General features: G+C 40.3%; 1 protein-coding gene across 1 annotated transcript; it reads left to right on the forward strand.

Moving 5' to 3' along the window:
• Positions 1 to 3,198: 3,198 nt before the first annotated feature.
• On the forward strand, positions 3,199 to 8,241 carry gpr27 (G protein-coupled receptor 27). Its single transcript, XM_008410587.3, has 2 exons — positions 3,199 to 3,912; positions 4,005 to 8,241. Exon 2 carries the CDS (start codon positions 4,040 to 4,042, stop codon positions 5,153 to 5,155), a length of 1,116 nt encoding a protein of 371 aa, XP_008408809.1. The 5' UTR covers positions 3,199 to 3,912; positions 4,005 to 4,039; the 3' UTR covers positions 5,156 to 8,241.
• Positions 8,242 to 16,890: the final 8,649 nt, after the last annotated feature.

A 16,890-nucleotide genomic window follows, 5' to 3' on the forward strand; every position in this document is an offset into this window, starting at 1 on the left:
AACCTCACAGGTAGCTGTGAAATTCTGGTTTCTCTTCTGCTCTGCCAGGAACAAACCTTTAATACTGTATTTTAATTCAATGAAAAGTTATCCAAAAACCCAATTTGTTCTTCTGCACTCAGCATCTCCAAAGTTTAGTCCTGATATCAAACCAAAAGCAATAGATAATAAACAGAAAATAATGAAGTACAATTCCTGTTTCTAATTAGGAATTAGAAACAAATAAGAATTAAGACATTCATTCACCATTAACCTAAGTATTTTCTAATACTAAACAAAACATTTTCATTTGATTCTAATATAGTCAGAAATAATACAATTTCAAATACATTCATCATTAACTAAATTAATTCTAAAACAAGATAATAGAATTTTCAGTCAAAACATGTTATTAATAACTAAGAAAAATGTCTTACAAATTAATTGTTAGTGATTTAAAACATTTTATGTTATATTCAGTTTTTTTTCACCATGTCAGATGTTAGTTTGGAAGACTTCTCATCCTGGTTACGTGAACCGACCAAAGTTCCCTTTCTCACAGTAATTCAAGTGATACTGTCCTCCACCTTCCTGCATGTTAATTTATGACCTCCTGTCTTTAATGATAAGACCCCAGGGGTCTGAGCCGAAATTCTCTTGCAGATCTCTATTCTCCTTTGTACTTTAAACAGCAATAGTTCTTCGGGTTTTAAATCACTAACACAAACCTGTTCAAACTTAAGAAATTCGTTCTAAAAGGTTTAAACTGTGTTAAAAACTAAAAATAGTCATTTTTCCTCAACAAGCCTTAAGTTTTTGTAAAGGTAGCAGAGATTAGATCTGTGACTCTGAACCAAACTCATATCTAAGTAACATTTTAATCTTAGTTAAACTTCTACAGGTCTCAACAGGTTGTTTACTGAGAAAAACACTTTTGTTATTCATTGCTACTTACTAGTCATTTTTGGTGGTGCAGCTTGAACACACACAAAAAAATTAAAACCGTATTTTACTGTAATTTTTCCAACCTCCCCAAAATTGCTCTTAAAAAATGTCCCTGTTTATGTCCCCCCACCCCCAATAAACTTCAAAATACTAGTTTATTTTATTGAATTTGATCAGTTACTATGGATTTTAAGCCACTTTTCAGTGAATTTACCAAGCTAAATACTTACCGATCACGTGTAATCACTCATCGATGCTACATGATGCTACACGAGGATTTCCAGTCTCCAACCACTCACAATGGAAGTTTTCTGGTATGGGGTTCAATTTTATGGGGTTCCATTTGTGTCAAAAATAAGTAGAAGTCATGTGTAGATGTTGTTGGTCTGTGTTGTTGCTATGTGTCCTTGGTTGATGTTTATGGTCTTAATGTTTTATGGATATGTCGATGCTGTATATAGATGTCGCATATATAAGTGATGCATATGTTAGATGTTGCATATGTTATGTCTAGCTGCATCGTGGTTATTACTCACTGTTATCTTGTCAATTTGTTTGCAGTAAAGTAGTGAACCCCTTGCAATTGTTTTGTGATGCTACTGCCCCCTGTGGTCGGTTTATGTAGTTGTCTGAATGTCTATCTCAGGGGTGGGCAACTCCAGGCCGTGAGGGCCGGTATCCTGCAACTTTTAGATGTGTCTCTACTTCAACACACCTGAGTCTTGCCCACCCCTGGTCTAACTTCTGTGATTGGTCAATGTCATTGTTCCATGCTGTTAGTTCATGTCGTTGGTCAGTGTTGTTGTTGCCTGTTCTCTTTGCCATTAATAATTTTTGAAGTAGGTCATGCTGATCAAAGTTTTTATTAGATATTACAAAAATGTTGGTCTTTCAATATCAGTGGTTTCAAAATACTTAGATTTCTACCTCATATTTTCTTTAGGAATTAATCAGGGCAGCTAAGGAGGTTGACATTGGCCAATCACAGAAGTTAAAGACATTCAGACAACTACTGGAATGAACAACAGGGGGCACTAGCATCAAAAATCTTGTTAATTTATCTGCAGTAAGACAAGAAGAGAAAGGCTTCACTGCTTTACTGCAGATGAATTGACAAGATGATGGTGAGTAATATCCACGACGCAGCTAGAAACATAACATCTACATGCAACATCAACATATCCATAAAACATTAAGACCATAGACATGAACCAAAAACACATAGCAACAACATAGACCAACATTTATACATTTCACTTCTACTTATTTTTTTATACAAACGGAACCCCATATTTTTTTTACTGCTTTTCAGTTTGTGCTTATGTTAGTTGTTTAGTTGTGATTTTTTGTTGTTTTAAGTTTGTCACGTTTTCAGAGGTTTTATTAGTTCGGGTGTGGCCGTCAGGTTGTGCCTGACTGACTGACTGGCTGGCTGACTGACTGACTGACTGACTGACTGACTGACTGACTGACTGACTGGCTGACTGACTGACTGACTGACTGACTGGCTGGCTGGGTGGGTGGGTGGGTGGGGCTTTCTCCACGCTGACACAGAAGAACGGCATCAAGGTGGGTGCTGGCTCTCTGTGCAGCGTGGAGGAAGTTTGTTTGGCTGTTAGGGAGATGATTGGACATAGCTCTTTCAAGTACGCAGCTCGAATGATATGATATCAGATGCTGCAGATCTTCTCTCAGTCTGTTGTTCAGAGTGTCATGTTTTTTGCCATCATCTGTTGGGGCAGCGTCATCAGAGCCAGGGACATAAAAAAGGCTCAATACCGGATAAAGAAAGCTGGTTCTGCTCTGTGGAGCGTCTGAAGATTATTATGCAAAGAAGGATTCTTCATAGCCTTAAGAAATTTATGGACAACCCTGGTCATCCTCTTCATGAGGCTGTCTAGTGAAAACAATGTCAACAGTCAGAAGCTTTTTCACATTTGCTCTAATACAGACTGCTACAAGAGATGTTTCCTGCCACCAGCTATATCTACAATAACTCTCTGAAAAAAATGAATTAACAACATTTAATGTCCCTTTGGAATCAATAAAGCATTTTTGAATTTGAATTTTTATTAATAGATTTCTGTGGTCAGTGTCACTGATCTAAGTACGTCTTCACAATAATTTAAGGAATTAAAAACAAGTTTTAATGCATAACCCATTTTTAAAAAATCCTCATGAACATTGATTCAGTGTCTCCCAATACCAGTTATGCATGATTTAAATGATAACTTATCTTGTTTTATTTTTAAACCTTTTTTGGACTTAGGGTTAGGGTTAACCCTAAGTCCTGGATGACTGAGAACAAGTAGGTAGAAATAAATAAATGGGAAGTACAACTTAAACTTAAGCCTCAAAGCACCAGGGTTTAGGAAAATATACAGATTTTATTTTGTGGTTTTAAAGGCTGTACGTTGACAAAGGTAAGAAATAAAGTCATGTTTTCTTTTTTTCAATCTACTGTCAGCTGCTATGCTCTCTCTCTCCTCTGGTCTCAATATGGTATGAGAGACAATCTGAAAAAAATCAAGCTCTTCCGATCACAGCGTCCCATAGTGCGATGCTCCGTCAGAACCCTCTCCTCCCTCCCTTCGATTCTACTGCCTCTCCTTGATTGCAGCAGGAAAATGAAGCAACACATTTGCAGTTCATTCGTGAATCGAGCAGCAGGTTTAGGACGCTGCACGAGAGGAGAACCTCTGAGCTGCGGCGCCATTGAGCGGAGGGAAGCTGGGATCCGCTTTCTGAGCAGATTGTCGCCTGGCTGTGTGGACGTCCTCTGAAAATGCTGTATGATAATAATAATAATCCCGGCGCAGGCGAGAGGCCGCATCTGCTCCATGGCGAAGAGTGACGGGAGGGAAAATGTCGCTTTTTCTTCTTACACCGGACGCTTCTGAGATGAGGGATAAAAAGAGGAGGAAGAAGAAATCGCCATTTGATTTTTAGGTTCGGATTACAGCACATCGAGATGGATTCTATTTAGAAGTAGGTTTCTATTATTATTATTATTATTATTATTATTATTATTTTTATTATTTCTGATTTCCATTCCATCCCTTTTGGGTGGCGGCGAGCAGGAGCGATGATTTGATGCGGGACATTCGCCACATTCATGGCGAACACAACAGAGTTCGGGGAGAGCAGCGCGTCCTTACACAGCTATGCATCCCCGGCCTCTGCGGTCAAGCTGGCCTCCCTGGGGCTCATCATGGGAGCGAGTCTGCTGGGCAACGCGTCTCTGTCGCTGCTGCTCCTGAAGGACAGTTCGCTGCACAAGGCTCCCTACTACTTCTTGCTGGACCTGTGCCTGGCCGACGTGCTGCGCTCGGCCGTCTGCTTCCCCTTTGTGATGGCGTCTATCGGAGCCGGTTCCGACTGGCCGTATGGCGCGCTCAGCTGCAAGATTGTCGCCTTCATGTCGGTGCTCTTCTGCTTCCACGTCGCCTTCCTGCTCTTCTGCGTCAGCGTCACCCGATATATGGCGATCGCCCATCACCGCTTCTACTCCAAGCGCATGAACCTGTGCACGTGCGTGGCGGTCATCTGCATGGTGTGGACCCTCTCCGTGGCCATGGCCTTCCCGCCCGTGTTCGACGTGGGCACCTACAAGTTCGTGCCCGAGGAGGAGCAGTGCACGTTCGAACACCGCTACGTCAAGTCCAACGACACGCTGGGCTTCATGCTGATGCTCGTGGTCATCGTGGGCACCACACACGTGGTTTACGTGAAGATGCTGTGCTTCGTTTACGACCACCGCAAGATGAAGCCAGCCCAACTGGTGCCTGCCATCAGTCAGAACTGGACCTTCCATGGGCCCGGAGCCACCGGGCAAGCCGCCGCCAATTGGATCGCTGGCTTCGGGCGTGGGCCGACGCCGCCCACGCTGGTGGGCATCCGGCAGGCGTCGCACCCTGGCAATAGGAGGCTGCTGGTGCTGGACGAGTTTAAGACGGAGAAGCGCATCGGGAAGATGTACTTCCTGATCACGCTGGCCTTCCTTGTACTGTGGGCGCCTTACATTAGCGCCTGCTACCTGAGGATATTCGTGCGCGGGGCTCCCATCCCGGAGCTCCACCTGACAGCCGCGGTGTGGATGAGCTTCGCCCAGGCGGGGGCCAACCCCATCATCAGCTTCATGTTCAATAAGGAGCTCCGGATCAGACTCAGAGCCTGCTTTTCCTGCTGCCTGGGAACACAGACACCCATGGAGCCATACTGTATCATATGAACCCCCCAAGCCCCCCCCAAATATACAGCCAAACACTGACATTTATGCACTGTAAAAACTGCTGACTCAAAATGAACCGGATGTGTGCAAGTTTGCTCAAACAGGGACTTTGTTCTGTCTTTTTACTCGCAAGTTAAAAAGAAACGGTTTATAATTATGACACCATGTTATTAATATGAAATAGCTACATAGCAGGAGGGTGACAACTTTATGGGAAAACCAAATTTTTTTGTTATTGTTTACAAAAAAATTTGTATTTTTCAGTATTTTCAGTTATTTGAGACTTTTGTCAAAATAGTGGATTCTAATGGGGAAAAGTTTGAAAATGTTTCCTTTTGTTTTTTCACAGACATGACATTTTTACAAATGTCTAACTGATCAGGTTCAAATTTCACCACTCTACATATTTTAGGGCTTTTTCTCACTTAAATTTTCTTAAGTTTTGTCCAAATCAGTTGAGTAACGTTCTCCTATTGTTCAGTTTCTCCGAGGACCTCAAAGTGAAAACCACAGTCTGATTATTGGTCAGTTGTGTCTGTGGCGGGAGTATGAAATATAAACACAGGAAGCATATTCTGTGTGCTGAGCTTATAGAAAATACAGTCAATCATATCAGTAATGTGTTTCTGGGTATTTCATGGGCAGTGTATTAATGTTCTGTTATTTGCATTAGTGAAACAATTTTTCTGTTGTGAATAGAGCACCAAAACTGGCTCCAGCCCAGGGCCCACATCCTGGTAAATCCAGCCCTGTCTACAAAATAATTTTGAGAAGACATCTTGAAAATTGCTTAGAGTTCTATACTTTACACAAAAAAAAAAGTTTAGCCAATTTTTATTACTCTTACACATCACACACAGTGTGCGGCTCAAACCCGGCTATGGGAAGCCATTTGACTCAAATTTGCAGTGTACACCTGGTACCTGTGTTTGATTGAGATCGGATCACATTAACCATTCTGGAGTTCATTTGAAACAGTACTGGTACAGTTGTTTCATTGTCAACAATATGTTCACATCTACTCGGGCAAACCCCACAGGGTGGAAAGAACCATAGTTTGTCTTAAATGAAGTTTGTCTTAACCGGTATGAAAACACCCTTAAATTTAGAATCATAAGCACATAAATTAAGTTCAGGTTCCTTAAAAACCTTGTACTTTTAGCACTAATAGAAAGCTTTGAAGAAGATGCTAATTTTTACATTGTGAATTATTGTTTGCCAGACTTGGTATTCTCATCGTTTTTACAAATCATTTTTATTTTGTTAGTCGCTATAATAAAATCTGACTGTTTAAGCACCTACTCACAACATGGGGGTAAGAATTATAAAATGAAGCAAATTTCCCCAGTCTATGGATAACAAAATTAATAAACAAAACCAAGAATATGACACAATCTGACCAAATGAAATACAGAATTAAAAAATGACATTCAAATATTGCTTCTCTATACTGACTCAGTTCTCAGTCAAAGTATGAATCTTGTACTTAGCTAGCACTAGCTTGCAGCAACTACTTTGCAGCTAAGAGGCTAACGTTAGCTTAAGGGAATAAGCTAGTTCTCTAGTGCAAAGTAAAGTCAATAACACCCCAACCAACTGAAATTAATGTCATTATACCATGGAACTTTACCATCTTCACATTTTTTATTTCATGCTGGAGAAGACGCTGGGTGACATTTCATTAGGTCATTCAAAATGTACAAAATGGTCACCTGTGAAGAATGATGCTGTTCGTTCTGCTCTCTTCGCCAACACAAACAGTGGGCTTTGGGGGGTTTTTACTTGATGTTTGGTAAAAAAAAAAAAAAAAACTACTCAAGTTTTGTCCCTGCAGCATAAAACCAACATCTGAATAATAAAAAATACACCAGCAGTTCTTGTGTGTGTAGCTCAGCTGTTATTATACGTGTTCTCAATATGCCCTAAACACAGGAAAGGATGAGCTGTGAAAATGATGGGGAAGGCAAACTCACTTTTAGTTTTGCTACATTTTTATTTTTGGCCAAACCTTTTAATCATATTAATCCTAAAACGTTTATTATACTGTATACTAACTCTACACTTTAACTTTAAAATTCAGCTTAGCAATGAAGCTGAGAGGCTTCATTGCTGCAACAAAGAACCTGTATGATGCAACATTATGTTGAAGGACACCATGAGTTAATTAGAATTTTCTGCATGTAGACTAGGTGATGTTTCAGCACAAGTGTTCCTTGGCTGGATTTGGATTTGCTCCACAACACATGCCACTGTGGCTTTTGGTTTAATTCTGAAATGATTTCCCATGACTTGAAGCAAGCACTGTTAACAAGCCAGAGCCAAGCATGAGCCAACTTCTCAAGAGCTTAGGAGATACTAACAGTTGTAATTTAATGTTCATTTTTTATTTACTGTCCCTTGTGCACTTTGTAGTGTTTTTGAAAATAGAGGAACAAGTGATATGCATTTTTTCAGCAGTTAATATACAACTCTACAAAGTTTTTAAGATAGTTTTAGAAAACTATCTGCTACAACTTCAGGGCATCTCTGTGGCGCCAACTTTGTCATCTGTGACAGATTTTATTTTGCATTTGAAAACCAACATAAGGTGCAGAGCTCGTTTTTTTGTGAATGAATGCAATACGAATAACTGGTGTAAATACTGTAAATCCCCGTCATCATTCTTTTCTAACCTTATTTCAAGGTGTTGGTTTAAATATGTTGTACATTCCATCATCTAATCGTAGCTCAAAGTATTTAAACTCGCTTTGAAAATAATTTGCAAACTCTTTCATCAGTTGCGTCAAGAGACTGGTTGATTCACGCTGGTTGCAATTAGACACACACTCCAGCCAGCGTCCCTTTTTCCATGGATGTCTCTGGGACTCTGAAGAATTTGGTGCTTTGAAAACAACTTTGCATTTCTTAGCAAATAAATAGAAAAGATACAATTCTTGGGCTCTGTTGTCAACTGTGTTTGAACTGTTTCTGAACAGTTTCTGTATATTATATGATCTTTATTCTTTCATCAGCTGACTGTCCCTAAATCATTCATAAATGAAAAATACTAAAAAGAAATATTGAAATAAAGGGTAATTCTTAAACTATTCCGCTTTAATTTCTATTGATATACCAACTTACATGCATTTTTAAGAATGAGCTTGATTTTGTGTGGATTTACGGCTAAAATTGCCATGACAATTTTTGCCGTAAAATTCTCCACGTACTGGAGACTCATGAGATGTGAATCTCCAGTACATGGAGAAAGAATAAAGACCCTTTCTTTGAGGTCAAAAAACTTGAGAGGAATTCCTAGGAACCAAGGTCTGTTTATCTTCAACAACTGTTATTGTTGCTACAGCGACTAGGGCTAAAATAGAAGATTAATAGGATAAGTTCAAGTTACAGAACAAACCTGGGAGGGAGATGGTACTTTCAGTTTACCCTCGCCCTAAGATCAGGAGCTTTGGGTGTGGCCCACATTTCTGATTGGTTGAATATTCACCCCGATTCTAATTTCTTCAACTGTTCAGTGTTTTGTAAACTCTTAATTGAAAACCAGGAACAATTTGTATCATTTAAGATAAGATAAAATAAGATAAGATAATTTTATTAGTCTCCCATAGGACAAATTTATGTTGGAAGCAGGGGCAAAACTGCAATACAACAATAAAAACCCATCCAAAAGGACAGTAATCATGAATAAATACATAAAAACAAAACAAAAAAATACATAAAAGCACAAATGTCAGATCGGCAGTACATGCCCAATACATCCTCTATAGAGTATGTATACATACTACTCTTGTATACAAGAGTAGTATGTATACAAGAGTATACATACTACTCTTGTAGTATGTATACTACAAGAGTAGTATACATCCAGAGGATGTATACTACTCTTGTAGTATGTATACTACAAAAGTAGTATACATACTACAAGAGTAGTATACATCCAGAGGATGTATACTACTCTGGATCTCCTGTAACTCTCTCGAGGCCCCGCTCTGACATTTATCAGGTTAATTGAGAGTGGAACAAATGAATGTTTCAGACGGTTATATTTGCTCAGAGGGACCCTGAATCTTCTTCCAGAGTTCATAAGAACATATTCTGATGTGATCACGTGACCCATCAGACAAAATATTCTGAGCTTGCCTGATGGAGGCCTGCTCAAACAGCTGTTGTGGAGAAGATGGATTCGGAGTGTTGATAATCTTACTTGCCATCTTCACCAGACTTTGAATTTGAGTTTTTAATTTAACAGTAAGATTTCCAAACCATCCAGTGATGCCATATCTAATTAGACTTGACGGTTGCCCTATAAAAAAAATCTACATTATCATTTTAGAAACACCACACTATCAAAGTCATCTAAGAAAATAGAGACGTTGGTGAACCTTTGCGCAGACATTTGTCACATGTGTGTGCCAACTCAGATCACCATCCATGAACACACCTAAATATTTAAAAGATGCAACCTGTTTGATGGGGCAGCCATGTATGGCTAAAGGACTCCGGTCACTGATTTAGGATCCAGAAATTACGGAGCCGACTGTCGGCCCATTTTCAAAACTTGAGAGATCAAACATTAGCCGACAGAAATCTTAGGTATAACGGTTCGATCGGGTTCGTCGTGCTGTGTGGTGTCCAGCCACATGGGCACTAAATAATGGCCAGTTAACTAATTTTAAAATCAGGCACAGTGGTGGGAAGTAACGAAGTACTTGTACTTCGTTACTGTACTTAAGTACAATTTTCGTGTATCTGTACTTTACTTAAGTAGATTTAATAATGGATACTTTCTACTTTTACTCCACTATATTTTACAGTAAGTATCTGTACTTTCTACTTCACTACATTTCTACAAAACTGTCGCGTTACTCGTTACATCCAAGTCGCATTGAGCTTTTTTTCAGTCAAAATGTGAAGTTCGGGGACTTAAGGTGGCGCCGTAAAATCCAAGCAATAACGTGACTTAGTGTCTGTTGTCACCCATCGGCTCCACCTTTACTCGCACGCGGAGCTCCAGACATGCGCAGTGGTTTCCTCTGAGTGGGAGAAGATGTCTGTCTAATCGTCAGTAATATAATAGCTGCATAAATCATAAGATATGGCGACATGTAAAATCAGCAGCGCTTCGCTTTCACAGACGGTGGGGACTTTGTCCACCTTTTAGCGTCACTTGGAAGGAAAGCTTAAAGAAAGGTAAGATCTGTGGACGTGATTCTAGCAAAGCTAGCTGTACAGAGACACATGTTGCATCCGCAATGAAAAAACGTTGTCACTCTTGCACTGAATTATTGTGTGTTGACTGAGGTGTCGCAGATATGGAACAACGCTGTGATCAAAGTCTGCATTGATATGACATTCAGGAACGATCCGATTCTTCTGGATGGATCTTTACCAAGTCCTAAAGGACTGAAGCCTCACTGGGAGCCGTTCTTTGTTCTTGTGTACACTGCAGTAGCTATATACATGTGTGTGTGTATACACATATACACACATTTATTTAATTGCGGAATAAGTAAAGTTGAATGTATGAACGCAGAGCATACTCATTGCTCATTGATTGATTTCGTCACCTGTCATTGTGGCAAACATCGCAGCAGGAGGGAGGATGAGAACAGTCACTGTGGTCCTTCTGCTTGGTTACTTCTTGCTTTTTGCGCCATTGGACAGTGTTCATAGTTTGAACGTTGTTTACCGTTAATTGCTATGTTTCATGGTTTAATGATGGATACAGTTGTGGTTTCTGACATGGACAATATGGGCAACCGCCCTGAGTGTTATTTTTATAGGGATGGCAGGAGACCTCTGCAGATTGTAGGACAGCGATGAAAGCAAAACAGAATGAAATGAGTTTTAAATGATACTGGTCAGCTCTAAGTATTTAATATCTAGGTGTTTTATGGGAATGTGGATCTTTCAGATCAATCTGTGAACCAATTTTGATAGGTAAACTTAATTTTATTGTCATTTAGCACAGGGCACTGGTCTTGGTCTCAGGTTTGGTGGTCTTGACTACAACTCTGCTACATGGCTCCTTGGTTGCATGTCCTCCAACCCACACCTTTTTTCCATCCCCTTTCAGTTGGATTTGTTTCTAAATAAATGTCACTAATGAAGCTCGTGTTATGTTAGGACAGGAGACAAAAGATATTTCCATCCCTGAAATTATGATTCATAGAATCACATATCTAAGTCTAAACTGTTACAGAGAATAAACACAATAAGAACATGTTTAATCTGTGGCATTGTTTATTAAAATGGCACATTTCTTATGTATTAAAATTTGGTTCACTTAATGATATTAGTGATTAGGTTATGTATTCAGCAAGTACTTTTACTTTTAATACTTAAGTATTTTTAAAAGCCAGTACTTTTTTACTTTTACTTAAATAAAATGTTAATGTGGTACTTTTACCTTTACGTAAGTACATTTTTGACTGTGTATTTGTACTTTTACTTAAGTACACTTTTTGAGTACTTTCTCCACCACTGACCAGGCATTAATCAATGCTTTACTAGAATCTACCTGTGATGCATGTGGCTAGTGTCAGCGTAAAGTCCTGACTGAATGAAAATCATTATAACCTATTTATGTCACGTTAACGAAGAACAGCTGAAAACTTACCGGGTTTATCAGCAATTTGGCTCCAACTCCTCTTGTCATTTCTATATTCTTTGCACGAAATGTTGAATAAACAGTAATGTTGTTTCCACATATAATCTCCAATGTCCTCTGGACTTCGGGTTGCGCTGTGTCAGCTGTTTGGGATTCCCCTCCATAATTTCCCCTCAGAAAGCACGGAGGAGAATCCGCGCTTTCTGATTGGCTACCTGTCACATTCAACGGGTTGCGTTAAGCTCCCAGTCGGGGAAAACCCCTGATTTAGATCGGAGCGGCCACGACGATCTACCGTAACACACCACACACTGCAGGATGATCGGTTACAAAATCACTAGCGACAACCTTAGATTAGCCAACTTTCCAAGATTGTCATGAGGAGAAAATAGGGGCAAAAAATGGTGTAGTATGAACTACTGCAATAGGTAGTGGGATGTGATCATCTTCTCTATTTAAATCTAGTGATTACTGAAGGGGAATATAGTATACAGACTTCATAATCTGCACTCTTTTGGTTGAATGCAGTATTTATTTCCACTTTGGCTTTATGTTGTTTAGTTTTTATTCAAGTACATTTTTTGTTAATGGAGACTGAGAATCCATTTTATTTTTGTTTTTGGTTGTTTTATTTAGTTTATTTTCCAGTGATATGTGTTCTTTTGAAAATAAGGTGTATCTATCAGGAAATTGCATGTATTATCGGTCATTTCCATTAAATCAGTGTCAAAAGGTCTTGAAACAATATTATCGTTTATTGCAATAATTTTTAAGACAATTAATTATCCAGCAAAATTTCTTATTGTGACAGGCCTATATATATATATAAAAAAAAAAAAATCCCTTCTCACCCTCTGCGGGTGGTCTGTTTCATCCTCTGAGCTCGGGTCCTCTACCAGAGGCCTGGGAGCTTGATGGTTCCTCCAGTATCTTGGCTGTGCCTAGAACTGCACATTTCTGGACTGAGATGTCTGATGTTGTTCCTGGGATCTGTTGTAGCCACTGCTCCAGTTTGGGGGTGACTGCCCCGAGGGCTCCGATGACCACAGGCACCATATATATATATATATATATATATATATATATATATATATATATATATATATGCTGCCACCCCTGAAAAAAATGCCTGCCCCCCTTTTGCCACCCCATAAATATTTTTATAGATCCGCCCCTGACAGCCAGAGAGGCGGATCCGACAATTTTCACTGCGCTTCTGATCGATTTCTCGGTAAAACGACTCATATAGTCTTGTCAAAACTGTAACTTTTAGTTTAATCGACAGCTGCTGTTAAAAAAATAACAAAACTCTACATAAATAAACATGGTCTTGTATGCAGGGGCGTGCGTATAATCAGGTTTTCAAAAAAAAAGAGAGGAAGAGAGAGAAAAACACAAATGTGTTCATTTATAACCCAGTTTTTCTCCAAGACAAGTGGGTAGACTGTGTCAGATTATCAACCATTTAGCATAATTAGCTTAGCTACAAACTACTGTTTGCCTCCTTTTCACTAACATTTAATGAATTAAGGAAAGAACTTATCAATATGTTCATATATTTAACTTGTTCCCTTGTACCTTTTACCACTTAACAGATGAGTCAGTCAGCAGCAGTTGTAACCCACGTCCCTCCTGACCCGTCCTCTCCTGAGTGAAATTAAAGCTGCAGTATTTTATACAGTATACATCTATCAATGCTGCTAACGCTCTGTCCTTCTCTCGCACTTCCCGCTACTTAGCAGTAGGTGTCAGGTTACATTGTGTTGCATTCAATGTTGTCGGGGAAAAAGAGTTTAATGCGCTTAATGTCCGATTTGCCATAAGTATTTATTGAATTCATTGTCGCTAGCTGGGGTGGCAACAGGGGTGGCAAGGCTCTCGTTTAGGGTGGCAACTGCCACCACATGCCACCCCACTAGATCCGCCCCTGTACCTAGGATTTCTGTCGGCTAATGTGTGGTCTCGTTTAGAAAATGGGCCAACAATCGGCCGACAACTCGTGTAGTGTGCGCTGGACATTGCACAAAGGAAATGAGGAAGGGATTTGTCAGTGGAGAGCACCGGAGTTGAGCCTTTTTCATTCAGTGTCATCAACAGAAAGAAAAAAGGCCGGAAGAAACGATAAAGCCGATAATTAATATGAGGTCGATAGGTTTAATTTATCGTGCGATTAATTGATTTATCGTTTATCGGGACAGGCCTAATAACATTATCTATGTTCTCTTTCTTTGTAATGCGAGCTATGAGTAATTCAAGCCATTCCTACCTTGCTGTAAGTTAATGTTAGCTAAAGTTATTAAACTCCATTACTGTAACTTTAACCCTTAATATTAAACATATTTTAAAGACAGGCAAATTGAGTTTTTCCCTCCAATTTTTAACAAATTAAAAGCTAAAATGTTAGTCAAAATTATCCTTCATGTGCATTTGGCTTGGCTGATGTGACACAGTGCTTGTGTTCTTTGCTTTGGAAACTTTAGCCACATGAAGACCCATGTTAGCCTAAGGCAGGGGTTCCCAAACTGTGAGGCGGGCGCCATCGCAGGGGGGGCGTGGGAAGCCGTCTGGATGGATGAAAAAAAAAAAAAACATGAAAGCAGTATGCGCTGGGTTTTTACCTTAGAACGGCCAACTCTCTGTTATTCCTCTGTCAATTTGATACAGTAGGAACTTCCACACTTCCCATATCTGTGTCCTCTGCCACTTTTATCAGCAGTTAAAACTGTTTAATCCATTGTTAACATGTGGTAATCTGTTTTTCCAAGCCGCCTTTAAACATAACATGAGCGCTATGACGCTTGTGCTGTGTTTTCACCTGTGCGGCAGTGAAGGAGACCTGCTGCTGCTGCTGCTGTGCGGAGCTGCACATGTGTGTTAGAATCATGGCAGCAAACCAGCAAAACACTTTTCAGTGTTTCCCCCAAACTTACAGACTGTTGAGTAAAGCTGTTGGATGAAGGTAAAGTTAGCTAAAAATGACTAGCTATCAATACATCACCTTAACCTTAACAAGCAGCCTGTAGGCTGCCGATGTTGTTGTCTATGTACATTCATTTTGCCCCCCAAAAAAGTTGACCCCCTCCCCCCATTCTTGGAGACAGGGAGTCTCTAAGAATCCTCCCCCCCCCTCCCCTCCTATTTGACCAAAGAGAAAGAAGCAGATGAAATATTCCCCAAGAAAATTAGGTAAGTCATTTTTGTGTTAATATTTTCTCCAGGTGAAGTGGGTAGAGAAGGGCCAGGTAAGAGCAGGAATCAACATTCACCAGTTGAGTTAATAAGTTACGTTTTAGACAACTAAAAATTGCTGTATATGACTTATGGTTATAAGTCCATAAGTCATATACTTATATACTTAGAAATAATTTAGAATGCTCATTAAGTGAAAAGATACACTCATGTGCCTAAAACTATACATTAAATGATGCAATCTGAATAACAGACAACAACAAATATGTGATCAGAATAATTTTGTTCAGCTTTAGTTATTATGCTACTTGTGTTAAGAAATAATTGCACTTTAAAACAACCAGTCATGTTAACTAGACATTTGTCTGTCAGTCTACCATTCTGACAGTGTGCAGCAAGGGACATTTTTGGAATGGTATTTAAAAAAAATGCTGAATTATAATGGCACTGTTTTTTGTTTTTGTTCTTTTTTTTAAGTGACCACAATGAATTGAGTCATCACCGACCAGTGTTGTAGCACTCGAGATCGGTCTTGGTCTTGACTCGGTCTCGACTTCCCTCGGTCTTGGTCTTGACTCGGTCTCGACTTCCCTCGGTCTTGGTCTTGACTCGGTCTCGACTTCCCTCGGTCTTGGTCTTGACTCGGTCTCGACTTCCCTCGGTCTTGGTCTTGACTCGGTCTCGACTTCCCTCGGTCTTGGTCTTGACTCTGTCTCGACTTCCCTCGGTCTTGGTCTTGACTCGGTCTCGACTTCCCTCGGTCTTGGTCTTGACTCTGTCTCGACTTCCCTCGGTCTTGGTCTTGACTCGGTCTCGACTTCCCTCGGTCTTGGTCTTGACTCTGTCTCGACTCTGTCTCGACTTCCCTCGGTCTTGGTCTTGACTCGGTCTCGACTTCCCCCGGTCTTGGTCTTGAACGGTCTCGACTTCCCTCGGTCTTGGTCTTGACTCGGTCTCGACTTCCCTCGGTCTTGGTCTTGACTCGGTCTCGACTTCCCTCGGTCTTGGTCTTGACTCGGTCTCGACTTCCCCCGGTCTTGGTCTTGAACGGTCTCGACTTCCCTCGGTCTTGGTCTTGACTTGGTCTCGACTTCCCTCGGTCTTGGTCTTGACTCGGTCTCGACTTCCCTCGGTCTTGGTCTTGACTTGGTCTCGACTTCCCTCTGTCTTGGTCATGACTCGGTCTCGACTTCCCTCGGTCTTGGTCTTGACTCGGTCTCGACTTCCCTCGGTCTTGGTCTTGACTCTGTCTCGACTTCCCTCGGTCTTGGTCTTGACTCGGTCTCGACTTCCCTCGGTCTTGGTCTTGACTCGGTCTCGACTTCCCTCTGTCTTGGTCATGACTCGGTCTCGACTTCCCTCTGTCTTGGTCTTGACTTGGTCTCGGACCCTAAAAGTCTTTGTCTTGTCTCGGTCTCGGGTTAGGTGGTCTTGAACACAACACTGTCACCGACTATGAGAATGTCCAGAAGAGATTCACCACGTGTGAATTCATGAAAAGGCTTTCAACATGATTAACTATTAGCAAGAACAGCTGTAATTTCTGAGCATTTCTGGACACATTCAAAGAGCTGCTTCCAAGAAATGAAGACAAGAAGAAGATCTCCTGTTTTCAGAGCATTAGAGGAAGACTATAACGAAGGAGATGGCTGACACAATCAAAGCAAAAATATTACTGTTGAAAGCACCTATTTTCTTAAGTTACAGAATAAGTAATTCTGTTTTAGTTTTTCAGTCAGTAATTCAGAGTAACAACATACTGACCAGACGTTAAACCCTCTGTTATCTTAGAACAAGTGATCTTTTGTTTTATTCCAATGCATAAAGGGTTTGTTCTACAGTTATGATGGTAGTTAGAAGCAGTCCAGTGTGTTTCACTTCACTTGAGGTAAGACTTAATATCAATGACTCTGTTAGCATAGCATTTGACACTGTAATA

The sequence above is a fragment of the Poecilia reticulata genome, chromosome 5, assembly GCF_904066995.2.
Source record: "Poecilia reticulata chromosome 5, P_reticulata-male-v2, whole genome shotgun sequence".
Classification (NCBI taxonomy): Eukaryota; Metazoa; Chordata; class Actinopteri; order Cyprinodontiformes; family Poeciliidae; genus Poecilia; species Poecilia reticulata.